At 35.6% G+C, this 22541-nt stretch overlaps 1 protein-coding gene across 2 annotated transcripts in view; it reads left to right on the forward strand.

The window, feature by feature from the left end:
- The window catches only part of KIF14 (kinesin family member 14), a 55867-nt gene that overhangs the window by 13280 nt on the left and 20046 nt on the right, over positions 1-22541 (forward strand). For both annotated transcript variants that reach the window (XM_027612097.2, XM_027612095.2), the window contains 12 exons: positions 28-143; positions 1753-1925; positions 2993-3140; positions 3401-3464; positions 5663-5847; positions 9418-9520; positions 10460-10620; positions 13116-13263; positions 13766-13918; positions 15453-15579; positions 17948-18041; positions 18799-18931. In XM_027612097.2, the coding sequence (XP_027467898.2) occupies positions 28-143; positions 1753-1925; positions 2993-3140; positions 3401-3464; positions 5663-5847; positions 9418-9520; positions 10460-10620; positions 13116-13263; positions 13766-13918; positions 15453-15579; positions 17948-18041; positions 18799-18931 (1605 nt within the window). The remainder of the gene's footprint in view (positions 1-27; positions 144-1752; positions 1926-2992; positions 3141-3400; positions 3465-5662; positions 5848-9417; positions 9521-10459; positions 10621-13115; positions 13264-13765; positions 13919-15452; positions 15580-17947; positions 18042-18798; positions 18932-22541) is intronic.

Here is a 22541-nt window from a genome sequence, read left to right on the forward strand (position 1 = left end):
AATTAGATGTTTTTATCTTGTGTACAGGAAGGTGTGAGTATTAACAAGTCCTTGCTCACATTGGGAAAGGTTATATCTGCACTTTCTGAACAAGCAAACCGAAAGAGAGTTTTTATTCCTTACCGTGAATCTGTTCTTACATGGCAAGTATCTTTTGAAGTACAGAGAATTGTATAAAATGTAGTGAATACTATGGGGAAAAGAACAATAGACTGACTTCATATAGCCTTGGGATAGAGAACAGGTGGTTAGCAGTGTGAATTCTAGAGTCAAACTATGTGGATCTGAATCATGGCTCTGCATCCTATAAGCTCTGTGACTTCGGCAAATCACTCAATGCTCTAGTCTCTTTCTTCATCTGTAATATGAGGATAATAACAATACCTACCTTTTAGGGTTATAGTGAAGATTAAATAATTACTATAATACTCTTAATACATAGTATGTGCTGTATTAGTGTAAGCAACTAGTACTATACTTAATGTTTTTAGTGCTTAATGTTTGAGCATATATGTTACCACCAAACATGTTGCTATGTGTGTAAAGTGAAATCGTTTTGTGTGGCACCCACTGACTAGCATTTAAGTGTTCAATAAGTATTTTTGTTAATGAATATGTTTTCATTAATCAGATACATTACATTCAAATTATATCTGTATAGATTTTTTTTAAAGATTTTATTTATTCATGAGAGACAGAGAGAGAGAGAGAGAGGCAGAGGGAGAAGCAGGTTCCCAAGGAGCAGGGAGCCCGATGTGGGACTCAATCCCAGGACTCTGGGATCATGACCTGAGCCGAAGGCAGATGCTTAGCCATCTGAGCCACCCAGGCGCCCCATCTGTATAGATTTAATATCCAATTATGATAAGCTATTAATATATAATTCTCATAAGGGCTGCATCTCTACTTGATAGCCCTGTTGCGGGGCTCAATCTCAGGACCCTGAGATCATGACCTGAGCCGAAATCAAGAGTCAGCAGTTAACCAACTGAGCCACCCAGGCCCCCCAACCGCTATGTGTCTTTATAATTGGTTTATAGGAATGTAGTTGTCACCTGAAAACATTTAAGGAAAAATCTGATTTTTTTTCTTGGTGCCTTTTGAAAACTAAGAATAGTGAAATTCATTCTGTATTAATAAAGATAGGTGTTTTAGTCTCATACTATCCTTTTTCCTCTAAAAGAAGGCTTTTGGATATTGTAGAAAACAAAATTTTTGTTTATATGCCCCTTCATCATTTTCAATATTTATTGAGTGCCTGTTCCTAAAGGTTGTGGTAGCACTGGAAATACAGAGATGACTAACACGCATAGTTTCTTTCCTGAAGTAGTTCACAGTCTAGTCTGTGGAGTGGGAAGTGGTATCTTACTAAATATCTGATGGTTAACCATATTTTAAATCTTTGCTTCAGTTACTGTTTCTTATACTTATAAAAAGTATAAGAGAAAACAAAATGTTCATGAGATCTAAAAATAAGTACAGATACCATGAAAGTTCTGAATGGTGGTGTGCATGGCTGGCTGAGTCCATAGAGCATGTGACTCTTGATGTCAGGATCATGAGTTCAAGCCCCACGTTGGGTGTAGAGTTTACTTAAAATAAATAAATAAATAAAAAGTCCTGAATGGTATGTGAGTGAAGAGGATAATACTGTATTATATACCCTATTAATTTGTTTTGTGCTTTCTACATAATTACTGCTATTAGGTTGTTGTAGACACAAAATCTAATTATAACTTCTCTTCCTTGAAGGCTGTTAAAAGAAAGTCTGGGTGGAAATTCCAAAACTGCAATGATCGCCACCATCAGTCCTGCTGCCAACAACATTGAAGAAACATTAAGCACACTGAGATATGCCAGCCAAGCCCGTATGATAGTCAATATCGCCAAAGTAAATGAAGATATGAATGCTAAGTTAATTAGAGGTGAAGATTTTTCTAAACATTTAATTATTTTGTAACAGTTAAATCTCAGTATTAATTTCAGTCATGAAAATACGCAATTTAAGAAAATTAAAGATTTTTCTTTCATACCTACTTATAGTAGATACTAGTCATCATTCTACAATGATGGTGGAAGAGAGATGGAAGGATGATGGGAAGGAGAATTAGGAAAGGGAAAACAAACAGAAAATAGAGAGTAGGTAAAGGGGGAATAGCAAGCATAGAAAAATAATCTTACAGACTGAGTCATAGATGTGTGTAGCCTTTTCCTCTTATGACTTTTCCTCCATTGTCATTCTGTTTATCAGCTCTACTCTTGCTTAGTTCATTGATCTAAAGGACAGTGATCTAAAGGCTTGAGTTTTTAGCATAGGCCTAACTTCATTTATACTCAGTACTACTTTCTGTGTATCTCTTGGGAATCACCTGCTTAGGATGGACTTGAGTACCTGCAAGGAACCTTGATTTGAGCAGTTTTCTCTTTGCATATGTGGAACTGCCATCTTTTCATAGTCCTTTATCCTCTGACCCTTTTGAGCAGCAGAGGATGAATGGTCTTCAGACAAGCAGGCCAGAGAAGAACGAAGTGGCTGTATCACAGCCCATCATCTCCCTTTTGGATTCCCCTCTCTTTCACAAATAGGGCTATTTTCATTAAAAATAAGTCTTCTGAACTCCAGCTTGAAAAATCTTTGATTTTTATCCAACATGTCTTTATAAGTAAGGTATGCCTTGGGACAATCCTGGTTTATGTCTGCTGCATCAGTGTGATTAATAATGTGCTTCTCAAAAGTGTCCCACTTTGAACAATACATTATATGGCCATACAACTTATGAGGGGGGAAATTCATAAGGATGGGAGCACTTTTTCAGGTTAAGACTAAGTAGAAATGTATAGGTAATGTAAGTAAAGTAAAATTGATTTCTATAAATATTCTATTTTATTTAGTAATATTTAAAACTTGAAATAAGATTGGAGGATTATGCCTACTGTGGTAATGATTATATATCAAATGTTATTAATCATGCATCTTTTTACAAATATTTAGAATTGAAAGCGGAAATCGAAAAGCTAAAAGCTGCTCAAAGAAACAGGCGAAATATTGACCCTGACAGATATAGGCTGTGCCGGCAAGAAATAACATCCTTAAGAATGAAACTGCATCAACAGGAGAGAGACATGGCAGAAATGCAAAGGTGGAATATAGTCAATATTTTAGATGTCAGTGTGTTGCCTGGAATCCTTGGACTGGTGGGGCTGAGATTGGTGGAGAGGGAGGACTTTAGGAGGGGTCTGTGGCTCTGTTTTCGTACTTTTTGTATGAATAGAGCAGTCCATCCCCAGACTATCATTTTTTAAATATTCCTAAGTGGTTTCTTAATCTTTATTGATTGTCTTTAATTCTCAATCTTATGCATCTGGATATTTTTAACTCTATTATTTTGTCTTTGGAAAGAGCATGGAAAGAAAAATTTGAACAAGCTGAAAGAAGAAAACTTCAAGAAACAAAGGAGTTACAGGTATCATTTCAACTCTCTAAACTGATTTGAAAATTAAATAAAGATGATAGTAAATATGTAAATCTAATTTCTCAAATACTCCTTGCATACTGACTCTATGCCAAGCAATACCATAAAGAGAAATAGTATAAAGGAATGTTGAGATCAAGATTCTAATATACTTAGAGCCCATAGCTATGTTGGAAAGTTAAAATATAAACAAACCATCTAATTCTATTCACTTTGGTTCAACAAATATTAAATGTTTTTTCTGTGCCAGGCATGGGGTAGGCCAAGGTGAATAAAATGTAGTTTTGGCCCTCAAAGAGCATGTAATCTAAAGGGAGGTTTTCAATGTAAATAGATGACTGAAATGCAGTGTGACTTGACTAGGTTGAACCATATGATGCTGCCGTTTTTTAGGTAAGAAATGGTTGAACACCGGGAGTCCAATACGGTTCAACCTAAGGCAATGAAAAGCATGTAAAAGGAAGAGAAGCAGGAGACAGGAGGGAGTAATTAACTTTGATGAGGATGGTTATTAAGGAGGACTTCAAAGAGAAAAGGACAACTAAGCGAGATTTTGTTAGGCTACCGAAGTCAAGATTTCTAAGCAAGGAATCCCATGTTCAGAAGCAGGAAGGGACAGCACAGCTTGGTTGTCCACAGAATTCAGAACTTGTATATTAGTGCTGGTGACAGAGATTGGACTGGAGAGAAATGGAAGACTCAGATCATGACATAGTGAGGAACTTAAATTTAGGTGACTGGGAGCCACTGAAGGGTTTTAAATGGAAAGGAAGTGACATGAGCCGACTTGTGTTTTAAATAGATTCTTCTGGTAATGGTGGATTTGGGGGAGGAAAGACTGATGCTGGCTGGGAAGGTTATTCATCTAGGAGGCTGTTGCCATGGTGAAGGCCAGAGGTGGTGAGAGCTTGAGTAAGGCAGTGGCAGTGGGAATGGCTAGTGGAGGAGTTGGATTCAAAAGAGAGAAAGGAATTAAAATTGATAGGCTCAGAGGGTATTTTTGTGTGTGTGTGTGTATGTTGAGAAAATGGAAAAGTCAAGAATGATGCCCAGGTTTCTGAGATGTGCGCATTGCATTGTGAAATTATGAAGTCATCGTAGTGGTGAAAGAAGCCAGATGACAGTGGGTTGAGGAGTGACTAAGGAGATAGAGCCATACATGTAAACTCTGAAAGCCTCTAGTGAGAAGTCAGAGAAAGGGGCTGTGAGATTGTGGGGAAGTTTTGTTTCGTTCATTTTGGTTTTGTTTCTTTAAAGGATGGAAGACACATAAACTTTTTTATAGGAATCAAAACTCCTTAATGGAATGAGGTTCTAAAAGAGATTGGAGAGCTCAGGTCAAGAGCAAAGGTATTGGCAGTAAAGGAAATATTTCGAATGACTGGTAGACAGAGTACTATAAGAATTGAGAGGAAGGGGGACTATTCCTTGGGAATGGTGAGTCCAGCCTCACAAAGAGGTGAGATTTGAGTTTTGAAGATTTGGCTTTGAAACCTGGGTAAGATTTTGATAGGTAGAAAAAAGGAAGAGTGCATTCTAGGAAAGGAAAACTGTATGAGAGTAAAGGTGCAAAAGTTTAAGGTGTGCTCGGAGGAAGGTGTGCGGATCAGATTCATTGGAGCGGCAGTTTGTATACGGTCGTACAGAGATAAAATGGGCAGGGCATGTTATGTTTAGTTTATTGATTTTCAGGCTAAGTGATTTGAGTTTTATCTTGTAGGAAGAGAGAAGTGATTGAAAATGTTTGACTGGGGAGTTGACATTTTGAGAATACCCTTTCAGGAGAATTGATTTGGTGTAGGATGTAAGATGAACTGAAAACGATAAATTATTGACAGGGCAATCAGGCAGCTGCTGCAGTAGTTCAAGTATGAGGTAATAAGGGTCTGAACTAAGGTGAGGGCAGCAAAGATGCAACAAAAGGAACTGATCCATTCTAAAGACCATCAGTAAGAAAAGGCACAGTTTGAGGGTGATGGATTGTGAGGTCAAAGAAAGGGCAACATAGCTTAAAAGTCTAAGAAGTATGATGGTTATAGTCATGGGGAAATCATGAAAGAGAGATTCTAAGAAACCTTTATTGAGACTTCACATACAGTGATTTTAATGTTTAAGGTAGACCATTTATTTTAGGTGGATTTACTAATTTGCTTTTTGTTAAGGTTAATTTATTTTCTGACTTCCACTAGAAAGCAGGAATTACATTTCAAATCGACAACCATTTGCCAAACCTTGTCAATCTCAATGAAGATCCTCAGCTATCAGAGATGCTATTATATATGATAAAAGAAGGAACGACGACAGTTGGAAAGTATAAACCAAACTCAAGCCATGATATTCAGTTATCTGGGGTGCTGATTGCTGATGATCATTGGTATGTTATTCTTCTAAAAATAAAAAGGCTCCTGTTCATTTTTTTAGTAGGCTTCCATATCTTGATATGTATGATTTCCTTCACATGAGGCATTCATTTATACTGAGTCTTTGGTATAATCCTTCCAATGCATCTTTTAGCCAAGAAAAACAGACATTCTGAGTGTTTTGTAAGGAAGATAGGTTAATTGCTGTCAATATGAGGTAGAATGTAATGCTCTCTATTTCTGTTTTGGTGTATGTAATCTGTTAGTTGAGGGGTCATTTCTTTTCCTAGAATTATAATCATTGGCATAAAATTAAACTTCTATCCATCTTATATGGCAGGATTTTCGGTTGAATTGACAAATTAAAAATTTTTTGTTTCATGTGCATTTTGTTCATATGAATTGAATGATTATATACATATTGTTGGGATGATAGTTTATGCAAACTGCTTTGGCTTCATGTTGTTTTCAAGATTCATTCATTTTGATGTTCTTTTATTTTTACTGCTGTGAAGGATCTTACTGTGTGCATTTATCTACCTTTAAATTATTACAATCTGTTTCTTGATAGACATTTGGGTTGTCTCTAATTTTTTGCTATCACAATATTGCTATGCATATTCGTGTACATATCTCTTGGTACAAATGTGAAGAGTTTCTCTAGAGTGAGTTTCCCAGATGATAAACTGAGATATGAGCCCTTAATGGTTAGCCAGTAGGAACTTAGGAGGCCTTACCTACCAGACTAGTCATGTCTAACTGTGAGCAAACTATTGACCACAATCTGCTGTATAAATATTACAATTTTCTAATTATGCTAGAATAATTTTTAAAGTTTGGGAAACACTCTTAAATTATATCTAAAAATACTTGAGATATTAGGTTATAGGGTATGTCTTATTCAACTTTACTTGGTAACTTCACATTATTTTCCAAAATGATTATGAATTTTTACTTCCACACCATTGAGAGTGTCTATTACTCCACATCCTTGTCATCACTTGGTACTGGCAGACTTGGATTTATGCCAGTCTAGTGAACATGATATGTTATCTCACTGTGGATTCATTTTGCGTTTCTTTAATAATCTCTTCATGTATTTATTGGTTATTTTAATTTGCTCTTCTAGGACTTGCCTGTTCATGTCTTTTGTCCATGTTTCAGTTGGATTGTTTGGTTTTTTCCTTAGTAATTTATAAGAGTTCTTTATATATTCTGATTGCCAAGCCTTTGTTTTATTTGTTGCAAGTGTCTTTTTTCCAGTGTGTGGCTTATCTTTTCACTCTCTTTTGGTGCCTTATGATTGGTTCAAAGCTCTTTGTTTTATTGTAGTATACAGCATCAGTCTTTTCCCATTACAACAACTGTGGTCTTGTTTAAGAAATCCTTTCCACATTGAGGTCATAGAGATGTTCTCCTAACTTTTCATTTCTGTTTTTCTTTTTTAAAGATTTTATTTATTTATTAGAGAGAGGGAGAGACAGAGAGACAGATCACAAGCAGGGGGGAAGGGTAGAGGGAGAAGCAGACTCCCCGCTGAGCAGGGAGCCCAATGTGGGGTTCAATCCCAGGACTCCGCAATCATGACCTGAGCTGAAGGCAGATGCTTAACTGACTGAGCCACCCAGGCGCCCCTCTCCTAACTTTTCTTCTAGATGCTTTGAAGTTTTGTTTTCACATTTAAGCCCTTAAGTAGCCTAGAATTTTTTGTTTGGTGTGAAGTAGGGGTCTGAATTCATTTATTTCTCATGTGAATAACCAATTCTGCTAATATCATATATTAAATAGTATATTGGTTCTTTTGTGATCTGAAGTGTTCATATCAAAAATTACCAAAAACGCAGTCTTTTTCTTCTCACTAGTACTCCATAGTCTTAATTATTTGAGCTTTATAATGTCTTTATATCTGGTATGCAAATCTCCTTCTTCTTCAGGTCCTTTTGTTCTTCTATTAGTTGACTGTTTTCTATAACACATAAGTGTAGTATTATTTGCACCAGTGACAAAGATACATAACATAATCCCAAAGTGTTAGTCCAGTAGGGGAGTAGGAAGTCCCCTGCTTGCCTGGCACTCTGTATTTCCCCTTTTAGTACACTCGTCACTATTGTCTTACTCACTACACCATGAACTTCATGACCGTTGGTTTCATGTCTGTGTTCATTGCTGAGACCTATCTGGCACATGAGGGCTTAATGAATAAAAGAACTTCGGTATCTATCAATATATATTAATGTTACATGGGACTTGCATTCTTAATGCTTAGGAGTAAAATCCACTTCTCGCTTGAGCTAAAAAGATAAGCTTCTAGCATTTAAGTTGGGCCTTGAAGGATGAGAGAGGTAACATTCTTCCTATGTTGGAGAAATGACTCAAGAGAGAAGCTGATGTCAAGGCAAATTCAGGGTACTGATATGGATGATTAAGAGTAAGATGTGGTTCTGGGACACTTGAGTGGCTCAGTCAGTTAAGCGTCTGCCTTTAGCTCAGGTCATGATCCCAGGGTCCTAGGATCAAGTCCCACATTGGACTCCTTGCTCAGCAGGAAGTCTGCTGCTCCCCCTGCTTGTGCTCACTTGCTCTCTCTCTCTCTCTCTCTCTCTGACAAATAAATAAATAAAATCTTAAGGAAAAAAAAAAGAGTAAGATGTGGTTCTTATGGGGAAATAATCATGGATCAAGAATGTTGGTGGTGAAGCCAGATTGTGGAGGTTTCAGGATGCCAGGCCAAGGAATTTTGAAAGACCTAGGAGAGAGGAATCAGAACAAGTAGATCCTGTTGAAACCTTTACCTGGTTAAAACACTAGACTGGTGGGAGGGACATACTGCTGAGGGGTGAGCTATTCCTTCCAGACTCTTTTCTCTAGGTGCTACAACTGAACTGTTATTCTTTAATTATAGATCTTAGAGCCTAATCAACAGCTAGAGGTTTTGGGTTAGGACTCAGCTTTTGCTGCAGTTTTTTCCCTCTCTGTCAATTTAATCCAAAGATGAATTGGACTTTGGAGTGTCTTTCCTATTCTCCAAATAAAAAGACTTAAAGGAATATGTAGCATTTATAACTGATTTTCCATAGTGTCAGGGTCCAGTTAATTAGATGACTAAGTAGTGTGTTTTTATCTCCATGCTTTTCTTTCTTCTGTATTACCCTACTTTTCATGAGAGAAGAATGTTTGTCTCTTTTCATCTTTAAAACTCATACATAAAACCAGAAATTAAAAAAATATAACACTTAAAAGTGTTTCATTCATATGTAACCATTGTCAATATTCTAATGCTTTTTCCTGGAATTTATTTCATTTTATTTTATTTTTGGGGAGAGGGTCGGTATTTTTTTTAAAGTAGTTATGGTTAAAATACATGCAGTGAAAATTCTTCCCAGCACTGATGGATGGGATTGCTCAGGCTTTTTTGCCAAAACTTCAAAATGTAGTTGGAGCAAAATAAAATAATTTTAAGTTATTTTTGTCACAAATTGATATGAATCAATACCAAAGGAATAATCCAAGCAGGATTATCTTGTATTGCCTTTTTCTTTTTCATCTGTCCTGTAATTCTAACAATGTACTTCTTATCTTAACAGTACTATAAAAAATTTTGATGGAATAGTGAGTATCATCCCAGTTGGAGAAGCAAAGACATATATAAATGGAAAACATATTTTGGAATCCACAGTATTACATCATGTAAGTTAGCCAGTGCTAAATCCTAACAAATTGTTTGACTTTGGGCAAGTTGTTTAATTTATGTGAGTCCCAGTTTTCTCCTCTGTAAGATAAAGTAGTGAACTAGATTAAGGACTTTAGAGTTCTAAAATTCTCTTTTCTATTAATTCATTAATTACCTTCATTTGTGCAAAGATAAAAGTTAAATCACTATAAACCAGTACCTGAAGAGCTTACTACTGACAGCACCATTATGTGTCCAGTAAAGAGCTGAGCTTTGGAAGTAAGCCCTGGTTATTGGCTATGTGACTTTTGAAAAAAGTTATTTAATTAGGGTGATTATATATCACTGAAGTCAGGACACTGTTGAGAGCATTTTTAATAATTACATTGGGAGAGGGGCACCTGGCTGGCTCAGCTGGAAGAGCAGGTGACTCTTGATCTTGGGGTCCTGAATTTGACCCCCATGTTGGGTGTAGAGATGACTTAAATAAATAAAGCTTAAAAAAAATTACATTGAGAGAACAGGCATAAACCAGTCTGTTGCAGGCAAACCAAGACAGTTGGTCACTTCATATATATCCTACCTTTTGTGGGCAGCAGAGGATTAAGTGAAATAATCCATCTACAGTTCTTAACACAATGTCTGCAAATTGTAAGCTCAGTGAATGCTTATTGTTATTATTAAGCTCTGTGCTCTTTAACTTCCTCATTCCTCAAATCGAGATAATAGTACTATCTCACTGGGTTGTTGTGAGACATAAATGAGATCACATATATGGAAAGTGTTTAAAATAGTGATTGACATATAGAAAGTATTTAATAAATGTTAGTTGCTATGATTTTTATATTTATTATTACTAATCTTAGACTGTATTGAATTGCTGAACTTAATTATTTGTCCCATGTAAGTTTTTGGTTCAGACTCTCCTCAAGTAGTAAATTTTTTGTGTGCTTTAGGGTGATCGGGTGATTCTTGGTGGAGATCATTATTTTAGATTTAATCATCCAGTAGAAGTCCAGAAAGGAAAAAGACCATCCGGTAGAGATACTCTTACAAGCGAGGGTCCAAAAGACTTTGAATTTGCAAAAAATGAGTTGCTCATGGCACAAAGATCACAGTAAGTATTTTTGTGGATATGAAATAGTAAGAACATGAGAGAGGTCTACAAGAGAGAGTTAATCATATTGTGCTAGTCTCTGGCAGTTAATTCTTTGGGTGCTAATTTCTAGTGACATGATCTTTTCTCTTGGTACATTCATTCATTTAGCAGACGTTTACTGAGCAGATATTATGTAATCTATCACTATACTAGAAATACAAAATACCTGAAATTTAGCTACTATACTGGAGGAATTTATCATCTCATGGGGCTGACACATAGTTGTAACGGGGTGCCATGACAGAGTCCTGCACTGTGTGCAGTTTATGGGGTGAGGGGTGACTCCTAGTCCCAGCCAGGAATCAGCAAAGTTTTCTAGGGGACAAGAAGACATCCCCTGGAATGGGGTCCCCAGAGACCGTTGGAAGTTAGCCAGCGGGATGGGGGAGTGTAACCTTTTTGTTTTCTTTGCCCCATCTTTAGCTCATGCAATATTGTAAGATTCCTGATTTAAGCAGTATCCTTGTAAACTAATTGGTAAAGTATAAATAAATAAATACTAAAGAGTTAGGACTTTATCTTAAAGGATATGGAATCATTAACAATATTAGGCAGACAAGAGAGAGACCTGACAGAATCATAGTTTTAGAGCTCACCATGACCCAAGTCTGGAAAACCAGTTCGGGGCAGAGAAGTATAGCTTGCAAATGCTGTTCAGAGATGGTTGAAGTAAGAGAAGTGCAGTGTGGGTGCGTCAGAGAGGGTCTTAAGGAGAACGATTCAACCATGCTTGATGACCAGAGAGGATGAAGGGAGGAGGAATCAGAATGACTAGTATGGGCTGGGCTAATCCTACCTTATCTTTTAAAAAGTCTGAACTTGCTTTTGCTCTTTTTTAAAAAAAAAATTGTGGTACAATATATGTAACATAATATTCACTATTTTAACCATTTTAAAATATACATTTCAAGGGCATTAAGTATATTGACAGTGTGTACAGCCATCAAACTGTTCATCTCCAGAACTTTCTTCATCATCCCAAACTGAAACTCTGTCCCCATTAAACTGTGACTCCCCATTGTCCCCCTCAACCCCACCCCCCACCTGTTCCCCCCAGGCCCTGGTCACCACTAGCCTTCTTTCTTTTGATATTCTTTTCTTCAGTGAAATTGGAAATGGAAATTTCTATACAGTGTAGTTGCTAAAATATTGATTTTATTTTTTTTAATTTTTATTAAAGATTTTATTCATTTATTTGAGAGAGAGCCACAGAGATAGCAAGAGAGAGGACAAGCAGGAAGGAGAGGGAGAAGAAGGCTCCCCACTGAGCAGGGAGCTCAACGTGGGGCTTGATCCCAGGACCCTGGGATCATGACCTGAGCCAAAGAAGACGCTTAACTGACTGAGCCACCCAGGTGCCCCTAGAGCATTGATTTTATTAAAATCAACAAATCTTTTATTAAAAGAAACAAGCTTTTAGTTTTTTATACTCCTTGATGCTTTTCCCTTATATATTGAAAGATGACAAACCTAATTTAATGTTTTGACTTACCAAAATGTCAAATTATTATAGATGGTTGAAAATACACAATCTATTTTATCAGCTCTCATAACATTTTTAGAGTTATTTCAATGTTTTCCCTAACCTATGACCTAAACATGAATTAAAAGTTATTGATATATGAAATACGATTTTTGTTCTAGCCATTGTTAAACATAAAATACCCTTATTTTGGGGCATCTGGGTGGCTTAATTGGTTAAGCGTCCAACTCTTGATTTCAACTTAGGTCATAACCTCAGGGTTATGAGATTGAGCCCCGTTTTAGGCTCTGCCTCAGTTGGAGTCTGCTTGACATTTTGCTCTTACCCTCTCCCTCAGCCCCTACCGCACTATGCGCATGCATGCGCACACACGTGCATGCATGTGCTCTCTCTCTCAAAAAAAAAATTACCGTTAATGTGTTTTCTGTAATGTTAACTATAATGTTTACTGCAATGTTCACTATGACGTATTTTTATATAACTTATTTTCTTTAAGATTAGAAAAATATAGGGACGCCTGGGTGGCTCAGTTGGTTGGGCATCTGCCTTTGGCTCAGGTCGTGGTCTCCCGGTCCTGGGATCGAGCCCCGCATTGGGCTCCCTGCTTCTTGGGGAGCCGCATTTCCCCTCTCTCTCTGCCCCTCCGCTCTGCTTGCACTCTTTCTTTCGCTCTATCTCAAATAAATGGATAAAATCTTAAAAAAAAAAAAGGATTAGAAAAATATATTTACTTAAGTATCAGGCATCTGCTATAGTAACTAAGAAATAAGCAAATTTTCATCCTTTTATACTGTTTTGTGTAAGCCATTCTAAAAGCAATAAAAATTTAAAACATTGTTGACAGTGTCAGAAATTAAATGTTGAGTTTTAAATTTTTGTTTAATGAAAACAATTTAATATGATTAAGAACCACTATGGTATATAAAGGATTCTTGACAATGTATCCTGTGAATATTTTGCTACTTTGTAGACTTGAAGCAGAAATAAAAGAGGCACAATTGAGAGCAAAGGAAGAAATGATGCAAGGAATCCAAATTGCAAAAGAAATGGCTCAGCAAGAGCTTTCTTCTCAAAAAGCTGCCTATGAAAGCAAAATAAAAGCATTGGAAGCAGAACTGGTAAAAGGCAGAATTGGTTTTTTCTTTCTCTGCTTGTGCACCCTAAGTGATGTATTGACTGTAAAATTGAGAATATCCCTAGAAGGAAACTGGGGGAATATCAAAGACTAGAGAGTCAAAGCCAAGTGAGTCTTGGCCCTCTTTAATTTTACTTTAGGAAGCTAGCTAGTAGTAGACAAATAGCTGTTGGAAGAAGAAGAAAAATAGAGAAGCTTCTGTCCTCCACCTACATGAGCCCATGGCTCTCTATGGGTTTCCTGGTCATCTTGCATTCCCACAACCCATTTTAGAGGAACGTGCTCTAGAAGGTTTGACTAGTGATACTTATTTTAAGTTATATTAGTCAAGCTGAATGAGGAAGAAAAACTACAGGGCAACTTTTCTATTGATGAGTCAATTTCTTATACATTGATTAAAGAAATGGACTCTTGTACATTTTTTATATTGTTTTTTGAGAAAAGGTTGTGTGTTTTTGTCTGTTACTTTTTATTGTTCTTTAAAGAAGGAAGAGGCTCAAAGGAAGAAAATGCAGGAAATAAATAACCAAAAGGCTAACGACAAAATTGAGGAATTAGAAAAGGCAAAACAGCGACTTGAACAGGAAATCTATGTTAACAAAAAGCGATTAGAAATGGAGACTTTGGCTGCAAAACAGGTAATTTCATTTTGTAAATAGCTGGCTCTGAGCAACAGTGGGATTTTTTTTTTTTTTTTAAGAACTCATGGTACCTAGGAGGAGATGGCCGAATCTGGGTCTCCTGATGAGAAGGGCTCTTCTTCTTCTTCTTCTTTTTTCTTTTTTTGGGGGAGTTAAGATCATTTCATTTATTTTTTTTAATTTTTTTACAAGAAGGGCTCTTCTTGCCTGAAAGCTTACAACCTGTTAATGCTCCCAGCTCTGCTCACACATCATCACACAACATTTTGAAAGGGACAGAGCTCTTATTTTGAGCTGGTTCCATTACAGTTTTCCCCTTTTATGCCTCCACAACTATCCTGTGATCCATCAGGCCAAATAACGTAAATGAATGACATGGTGCTAGGGTACAATGTGTAGAAGGAAGAAAGGCACAGCTCTTATACTGGGTCACATCCTCATGTCAGAATGAAGCATTATCCATCCATGGAAAGTGTGACCAGCAGTCTCCTTGCCTGAGTGACTCCTAAGAGAACTCAGAGTAGGGCGTTCATTACCCTAGTCCTATGAGCTCAGGCCCTGAAACTTCTATCATCTCAGTGAGGGCAGAGATATATTTTAGGGGCTGACTCATATTAATCAAGTTCTGAAGACTGAAGTATAAAACCAGATCGTCAGTATTTTAATATCTTGAGTTACCTTTTTATCAACCTTCTTGGGTATTCTTTCTTCTTATATTAGTGGTTGTTAAAATATGGTCTTTAGTCCAGCAACATCAGCATTACTGTTAGAAATGCAGTCTTAGGCCCCAGAACTCCTAAGTCAGAAACTCTGGAGTTGGGGCCCAGATCTATTCTGACAAGTCTTGCATGGGATTTTGACAAATACTAAAGTTTGAGCAGCACTGTTTTCATCTCTGCTTTGATTCCTTATATCTTAATCTCAAAGTTTTGTCCTCGAATAGCAATTTTATTTTTCTTTTTTCCAAGTTTTGTAGTGAGAGTGGGGGTAGAAGAAAATACCCCTAGTAACCCCAAAGTTCTTATACTATAATATGGTGATAATATGTAACTAGTTAATTCTAGGACACAAAGTAGCTAGTGAACCACCTGAGAGAGTTTTAGAGGAAAAAACAGAGCTGTTTAAATCTTGAAAACAGTAATTATTAATGGGGTATAAGGTCTCTTTGCGGCAAATAAGGTTTTTGTGGTGTCTTTTAAACTTAACTTTATTTGGTCAACAAATGTTCTTGAATGTGGGCTCTTTTGAGCGGTTTTCTCTCTCTCTCTCTCTTTTTTTTCCCTAAAGGTTTTTTTACTTCCTGTCATTGGGAAGAATAAGATTAATTTATGTCATCAAAAATTCCTAATGATTTTTTTATGGGGTCAGATTTTATAAAGATATTTTATAAATCACTTTTTAAAGGCCTTGTATGCTTAATAAAACATGTACTGTAAAATGAAGTTTAATTATGCTGTGTTACCATTATCAATTATAATTTCTCTCTTTGTATATTTTCATGTATGGGTCTATGTGAATAAATATCAATTAGGCTTTAGAAGACCACAGCATCCGCCATGCAAGAATTCTGGAAGCTTTAGAAACTGAGAAGCAAAAAATTGCTAAAGAAGTACAAATACTACAGCAAAATCAAAGTAATAGAGATAAAACTTTTTTAAGTGAGTATATGATGATTTTAGCAGGCATTTTCTAAAGTTTTGTGTATGTTATTTCTTATGATATAATTACTAAAATGTTAGAGTTGGTTGCCTTTATTAAAAATGGTTTATTCTGGATGTTGCTGACCTTTTTGGATCTAAATAAATTTGTATGCATGATTGTTTCAGAATATTCAGTTTTTAGAATATTTAGTTACATAAGCAAATAGTAAACAAAACTTCAAGTGATACTTTAATGTGTAACATGTTTGTTTTTAAAAATGCAATCTCTTCTAATGTTTTAGGTCTTACATCTAGATTGGACTAAATCATTGGGTACTTCATCTTCTTTTTCACTTGGATGTTATTTTTTGTGTATACTTCTACTTTGCTGTATAGAACATGGCATGTTTTTAATGACTTTTTCTCATTATGGGAAATTTCAAACAAACTGTTAAAGTAGAGAGGTTACTACAACAGAATCTTACATACTTATCATCCAACTTCAGCAATTTCTAACACATGTTCAGTCTTGTTCTGGCTGTATTCAGCCCCCTTGCCTCCCTGGACTGTTGTGGAGCAACTCCAAGACATCATATCATTTGATCTGTAAATACTTCACTATGTATCTCTGCATTAGATAAGGACTCTCTTTTCTGTCTTTCTCTGTCACTCTTTAAGCATAACCATGATATTTTTATCAAACCTAAAAATATGAATAATAATTTCTTATACTCATCAGATTTCTGGTCTACATTCAATTTTCCCATACAATTTTTTTATATCTTTTTTGTTTGAGTCAGGATACAAACATGATCCACACATTGTGTTTGGTAGATATGCTTTGTAAGTCTTATTTTCTTTTTTTATTATTATTTTTAAAAACTTATTTATTTTAGAGAGGGAGAGTGCCTGCGTGAGCAGGGATGGGGGGCGGGGCAGAGGGAGAGAGAGAGAGAATCTCAAGCAGACTCCAAGCTGAACACAGAGCCTGACTCGTGGCTTGATCTCAGGACCCTGAGATCACAACCTGAGCCGAAAGCAAGAGTCAGACATGCTTAACCAGCTGAGTAACGCAGGTGCCCCTAAATCTCTTTATATTTATTTTTCATTTTTATCAAGTAGGCTCCATGTCCAAAGTGGGGCTTGAACTCACTTGAGATTGAGAGTCACATGCTCTACCTACTGAGCCAGCCAGGCACCCCCATTTTTATAAAAAATATTTATTTATTTATTTATTTATTTATTTATTTATTTTAGAGAGCAAGCAAGAGCACAAGTGGGTGGGGGAGGGGCAAAGGGAAAGAAGGCCCAAGCAGACTCCCTGCTGAGCACAGAGATCATGACCTTAGCCAAAACCAAGAGTGGGATGCTTAACAGACTGAGTGACCCAGGTGCCCCTTTTTAAGTCTCTTAATCTGTAAATTTGCCTTTCTTATCTCTCTCCTTCCTCTTGTAATTTGTTTATTGAAGAAATCAAGTTATTTATCCTGTAGTTTCCCACATTCTGGATCTTGCTGTTGTAGCTCCATAGTGTTGCTTAACACGTTCCTCTGCCCCTATATTCCTTATAAAATCGTAGCTATTTCTTCAGGCCTGTCAGATTCTGATTCAAATTTTTAGCAAGAATACTTGGTAGTTGTATTGTATAACTTCTATTTTTAAATAAATCTGAAACTATTAATGCTTGTTATATCTGTTGTAAGAGGTAAGTAAATACCTTTACTAATACATCTTTTTATTCTTCTTAGAGCCTAAAAACAGGGTCTTGCAATGAATACTTGCTTTTTTTTACCATGTGTATAATGAATTTTATCCTTTCAAAGAAGTGTTGTGATGGGAAATTGGTGATAAATTTAGGTGATATAGAAAATATGATAAAATTTTAATTTTAAATTAGGAAAATGGAATTGTGGCCAAATTATTTCCCATTTTTGTTTTGATGTCCTGAAATATATGTTTGTTTGTTTTAATTTTCAGGCAAAATAAAAAAGGATTGTGGTTCTATATAAGTAAGGCTGTAGTATGCTTTACCCAATACTTTAAACAAATTAGAAATTAAGAAAAAAATTAATCAGAAAAAAATATTTAAAGATATCAGGAGACAAAGCATTGTCTTTGGCATTTCCTCTCTTACAAAATCCTTTCTGTTATCAACGTACTATATCACTTTCAGTTTTTTTACTGTGTCTCCACAAGTGAAAGACATCATTTTCTTTGAAGAATATTTTATTTCAGGCTTGAGGAGAAGTAACTCAAATACTTTCTGCAAAGGTTAAAACCATTTATTTAAAATCAATATTTTTTTTTTTCAGGAGATGTTCTGCCTAGTGATATAAGTCAGGGCTCATATATGTTTTTTGAATCATCTCTGTGTGTTTTCTACTAGTTCAGACAAATTGGAGCTCCATGAAACTCTCAATGATGATTCAGGAAGCCAATGCCATCAGCAGCAAATTTAAAAAATGTTATGTTTTTGGCAGGTGAGCAATTTATTAGCCTAATTATAAAGTAATTCTTTGTTTTAAACTAACTGACCTTCATATGATTGCTTTCTAAATTTAATTTCTGCAAAGACATAGTATCTATATTGCCTGTCTAGGAGAGAACTGTATCAGAATTCCCAGTGACACATTTAGACTCCCCTTTAGAGCTCACTCTGGAGTAAAAGACTTTCAACAATTAACATACCATACTAAATATACTAAGTATGTTTATAAAATAAGTATATTTTATAAACAATAATTTTAGGTGTTTTAAGAATTTACTTATCTTCTTTTTTTTTAAGATTTTATTTATTTATTTGACAGAGAGGGACACAGCGAGAGAGGGAACACAGCAGGGGAGTGGGAGAGGGAGAAGCAGGCTTCCTGCTGAGCAGGGAGCCCAATGCGGGGCTCAATCCCAGGATCCCGGGATCATGACCTGAGCCAAAGGCAGATGCTTAACGACTGAGCCATCTAGGCGCCCTACTTAGCTTCTTCTGAGTTGCAAGCTTACTAGTATTACATGTTTGGAAGGAAATATGCCTAATTAGAATTTGATTTTTATAATTTTTATATAAGAAGTTATTTTTATATAGTATATACTAGACATGATTTTTCATTGTAATAAAAATGCTTAACAATGGAAAGATTTAATCAGTGGACTGAATTTTTATGGAAGTTATTCTGATTCAGAAAACTCATAAATGGGTATGTATGTTTTAGGATAAGCATTTTTCTTTGGTTTTTCTTTCAGACATGATATATCAGATAAAGGAAGTAGTTCTGACACTTCTGTTCGGGTTCGTAACCTACAACTAGGGATCTCAACTTTCTGGAGTCTGGAAAAGTTTGAATCTAAGCTTGCAGCAATGAAAGAACTTTATGAGGTTTGGAATATTATTAAAATCTCTGTAAAGTTTTGAAATAAAATATATACAAGTGACGTGTTCTTTGTAAAGAAAATTTGGCAAATAAAGGAAAAGGCAATTTACATTACCCAAACCAACCAATATTAACAATTATGTATGTTTACTTTACTTTTGCCTGTAGATGGGGTTTTCTTGATTTAATATAGTTATACCTGTAATAGAGAAATTTAGTGCTGAATCTGTTCACAGTTATAATTGTGTGTTTTCAAGATTTTACATTTAAGCTTAAGAGAAGAAGAAATTCGATAGATATAACACACTTTGCATCATTTGTAATTATCTTCAGTTCCTATAATGTGCATTTTTATATAATTACATTCCCCCATTGCTACGCTTTTCGGTGTTACCAGTTGTTTGCTATTTTAATAGAACTAAAAATATCCTTACACATATTAGTTTTTAATATCTTCTTTCCTTGTTTTCTCTTTTCTAAAATGGTACCCCAAAATATGATTTTTTATTACATTTTGATGCTCAATAACAATTACTTGTCAGAAATATTGCCATTTACCAATGCTACCAGTCTGTTTTAATTTATGTATTAATAATTAGTGAATCTGAGGGTTTGACTCTTTGTTTCTTTATAGGTAAAGTATGTGTTCATGTCCTTTGAATTTTGCTCACACTTTTGAAATATGGGTAATGAACTAATATGTCTATAAAAGTTCTAACATATTTTGATAGTAAACCTTTATTTTGTATTTATAATAATTTTTTTCCTGATTACACTGACTTTTTTCTTGGTTTTGTTTTGTTATACAGCCATTTTAAATCTGGTATATTTGAGTCTGTCTATTAATCTGGAGATCTTCTTACTGAAATATTGTCCATTTCTCTGTTTACTTTTAATTTTTTGTAAACATTTACCTCTGTGAGTCACATAGAATTTGTTATAGTATATTGTGAGAGGTATGGATGTAAAAGTAATTTTTCTCCATATGATTATTTTAGTATCCCTAAAGCATTTAACAATAGTTGCAAGATGTATTAAATTGTTGCTACTATTTGTTAAATATCTCACCTGTAAATAATGTGACTCTATATAGAATTATATTCTATACTACTTAGATATAAAATAATGGAGATATATGTAAAAGCTTACAGGATGCTGTCAGATTATATCCTTAATGTTTGATTCATGTAATGGAAAAATGAAAATAAACTAGTTAACTCAATCTAGAAAATAACAAAATAAAACAAAGGAAAGCAAATGAAGGAATGATTAAAAATAAAAGCAATAATTGATAAATTAGAAATGAATCTCAAGTTCTGGTTCTTTAAAAAGATGAACATGTGATTTTAGGAATAGGCAATGGCATTTATACAAAGATAACAAAAGCATTTAAAAATTATTTTACATGTAAAACTTTACGCTAATAAATTTTATAATTTTCTAGAAAGAAAAGACTTTCTAGAAAAAGATCAATTATGAAAGTTAGCTTAATGGATGAATAACCATGCAATAAATTGAAAAGTTTGTCAACAAATTAGCCTCAAAAAGAAAAACAAAAACTGTAAAAAAAGGTGCAGCTCCCAATCAGTTTTATGGGGAAGGGTTTTGTTTTTTTTTTAAGATTTTATGTATTTATTTGACAGACACAGTGAGAGAGGGAACGCAAGCAGAGGGAGTGGAAGAGGGAGAAGCAGCTTCCCGCTGAGCAGGGAGCCTGATGTGGGACTCGATCCCAGGACCCCGGGATCATGACCTGAGCCGAAGGCAGACGCTTAATGACTGAGCCACCCAGGTGCCCCATGGGGAAGCTTTTTTAAACCACTGAGGAACAGGGGTGCTTGGCTGTCTCAGTCGGTAGAGGATGTGACTATTGATGTCAGGGTCATGAGTTCAAGCCCCATTTGGGTTTACAGCGTACTTAAAAAATAAATAAATAAATAAAAAATAAGAGAACAGGTAAATATGATTGTGTTTCAACTATTCTGGAACATAGCAAAGGATATAAAGTGTCACAATTATGATGCTAACCTAACCGATTAAAATCAAACCAAACAAAAACCACAAAAACTGAAAAGATGATTCATAAGAGAATTACAAACCCCTCTTCATATGAACGTAGCTATAAAAATCCTGAATAAAATGTCAGTAAATCAGGGGTGCCTGGGTGGTGCAATTGGTTAAGTGTCCGACTCTTGGTTTTGGCTCAGGTCCTGATCTCAGGGTTGTGAGATCAAGCCCTGTGTCGGGCTCCGTGCTCAGCTCAGAGTCTGCTTGGGATTCTCTTTCTCCCTCTCTCTCTGCCCTTCCCCCCTGCATGAACTCTCTCTCTCTCTTGCTAATAAATACATAAATCTTAAAAAAAGGAAGGAAGGGAGGGAGGGAGGGAGGAAGGAAGGAAGGAAGGAAGGAAGGAAGGAAGGGAGGAAGGAAGGAAGGGAGGAAGGAAGGAAGGAATGTCAGTAAATCAAACCCAAAGATATACTCAAAGAATACTTATACCATGATCAAGTAAGGTTAATTCCAGGGATGCAAGGTATATTATTTATAACAGGAAATCCAAAAAGACTGAAAGGAACTGAGTGTTCCTTCCTCCATCTCTAAATGATGGGTTTGTGAGTGGTTACACTTTTGTGTGTTTATACGTGTTAATAATTTCCAAATTTCCTACAATGAATGTGGATTTCCAAATTTCCTACAATGAATGTGGATTGCTTGTGTAATTAGAGCAACAAAAAAACTGTATTGAAGTCATTTGATCATTCTTGCCTTATCATATACATTAAAATGTGGTAGGTGAGTTAACTTCGTTATTATCTTACTTCCTACTTTCAACTGTTGCAATATTCTTTGATTATTTTTCTATATAATTATACTATTTCAAATCAAGCTCTATATGTATAGTATTTTGCTAGAACTTTAATTAATATTACTTTAAATACTTAAAATTCAGATTATTATCATGATTAATATATTCGACCAGGGAGTGATTGAATCTTAATGTTTTCAGATTATTCTTTTCTTTTTCTTTTTTTTAATTTAATTTTCTTATGTTAGTCACCATACATTACATCATTAGTTTTTGATGTAGTGTTTGGTGATTCATTGTTTGCGTATAACACCCAGTACTCCATTCAATACTTGCCCTCCTCAATACCCATCACCAGGCTAACACATTGCCCCACCCCCCTTCTTTTATTTTTCTACTGAGGATTTATCTTTTCTGTTTTTACTGTCTTCTATATCCCAAGTTTATGTTTTTGAATCATTTAATGATTTCTGTGCTTTTATTAGTAGAGCTCTTTCAATACAATTTCTAGCATCATGTGCTTGATTTTTTTTGTCAGGGATGTGATATTTTTAAGATTTATTTATTAGAGAGTGTGAGTGGGGGGGGCAGAGGGAGAGGAAGAGAGAGAATCTCAAGCAGACTCCCTGCTGAGTGCAGAGCCCAATGCAGTGCTCAATCTCAGGTCCCCGAGATCATGACCTGAGCTGAAATGAAGAGTCGGATGCTTCACTGACTGAGCCACCCAGGCGCCCCAGGAATGTGATATTTTTAGACTTCTGCCAGATAACCTGTAATTTTGCTAATTTTTTTATTTTAAATGTAACAAA

Source organism: Zalophus californianus, chromosome 10 (genome assembly GCF_009762305.2).
Source record: "Zalophus californianus isolate mZalCal1 chromosome 10, mZalCal1.pri.v2, whole genome shotgun sequence".
Lineage (NCBI taxonomy): Eukaryota > Metazoa > Chordata > Mammalia > Carnivora > Otariidae > Zalophus > Zalophus californianus.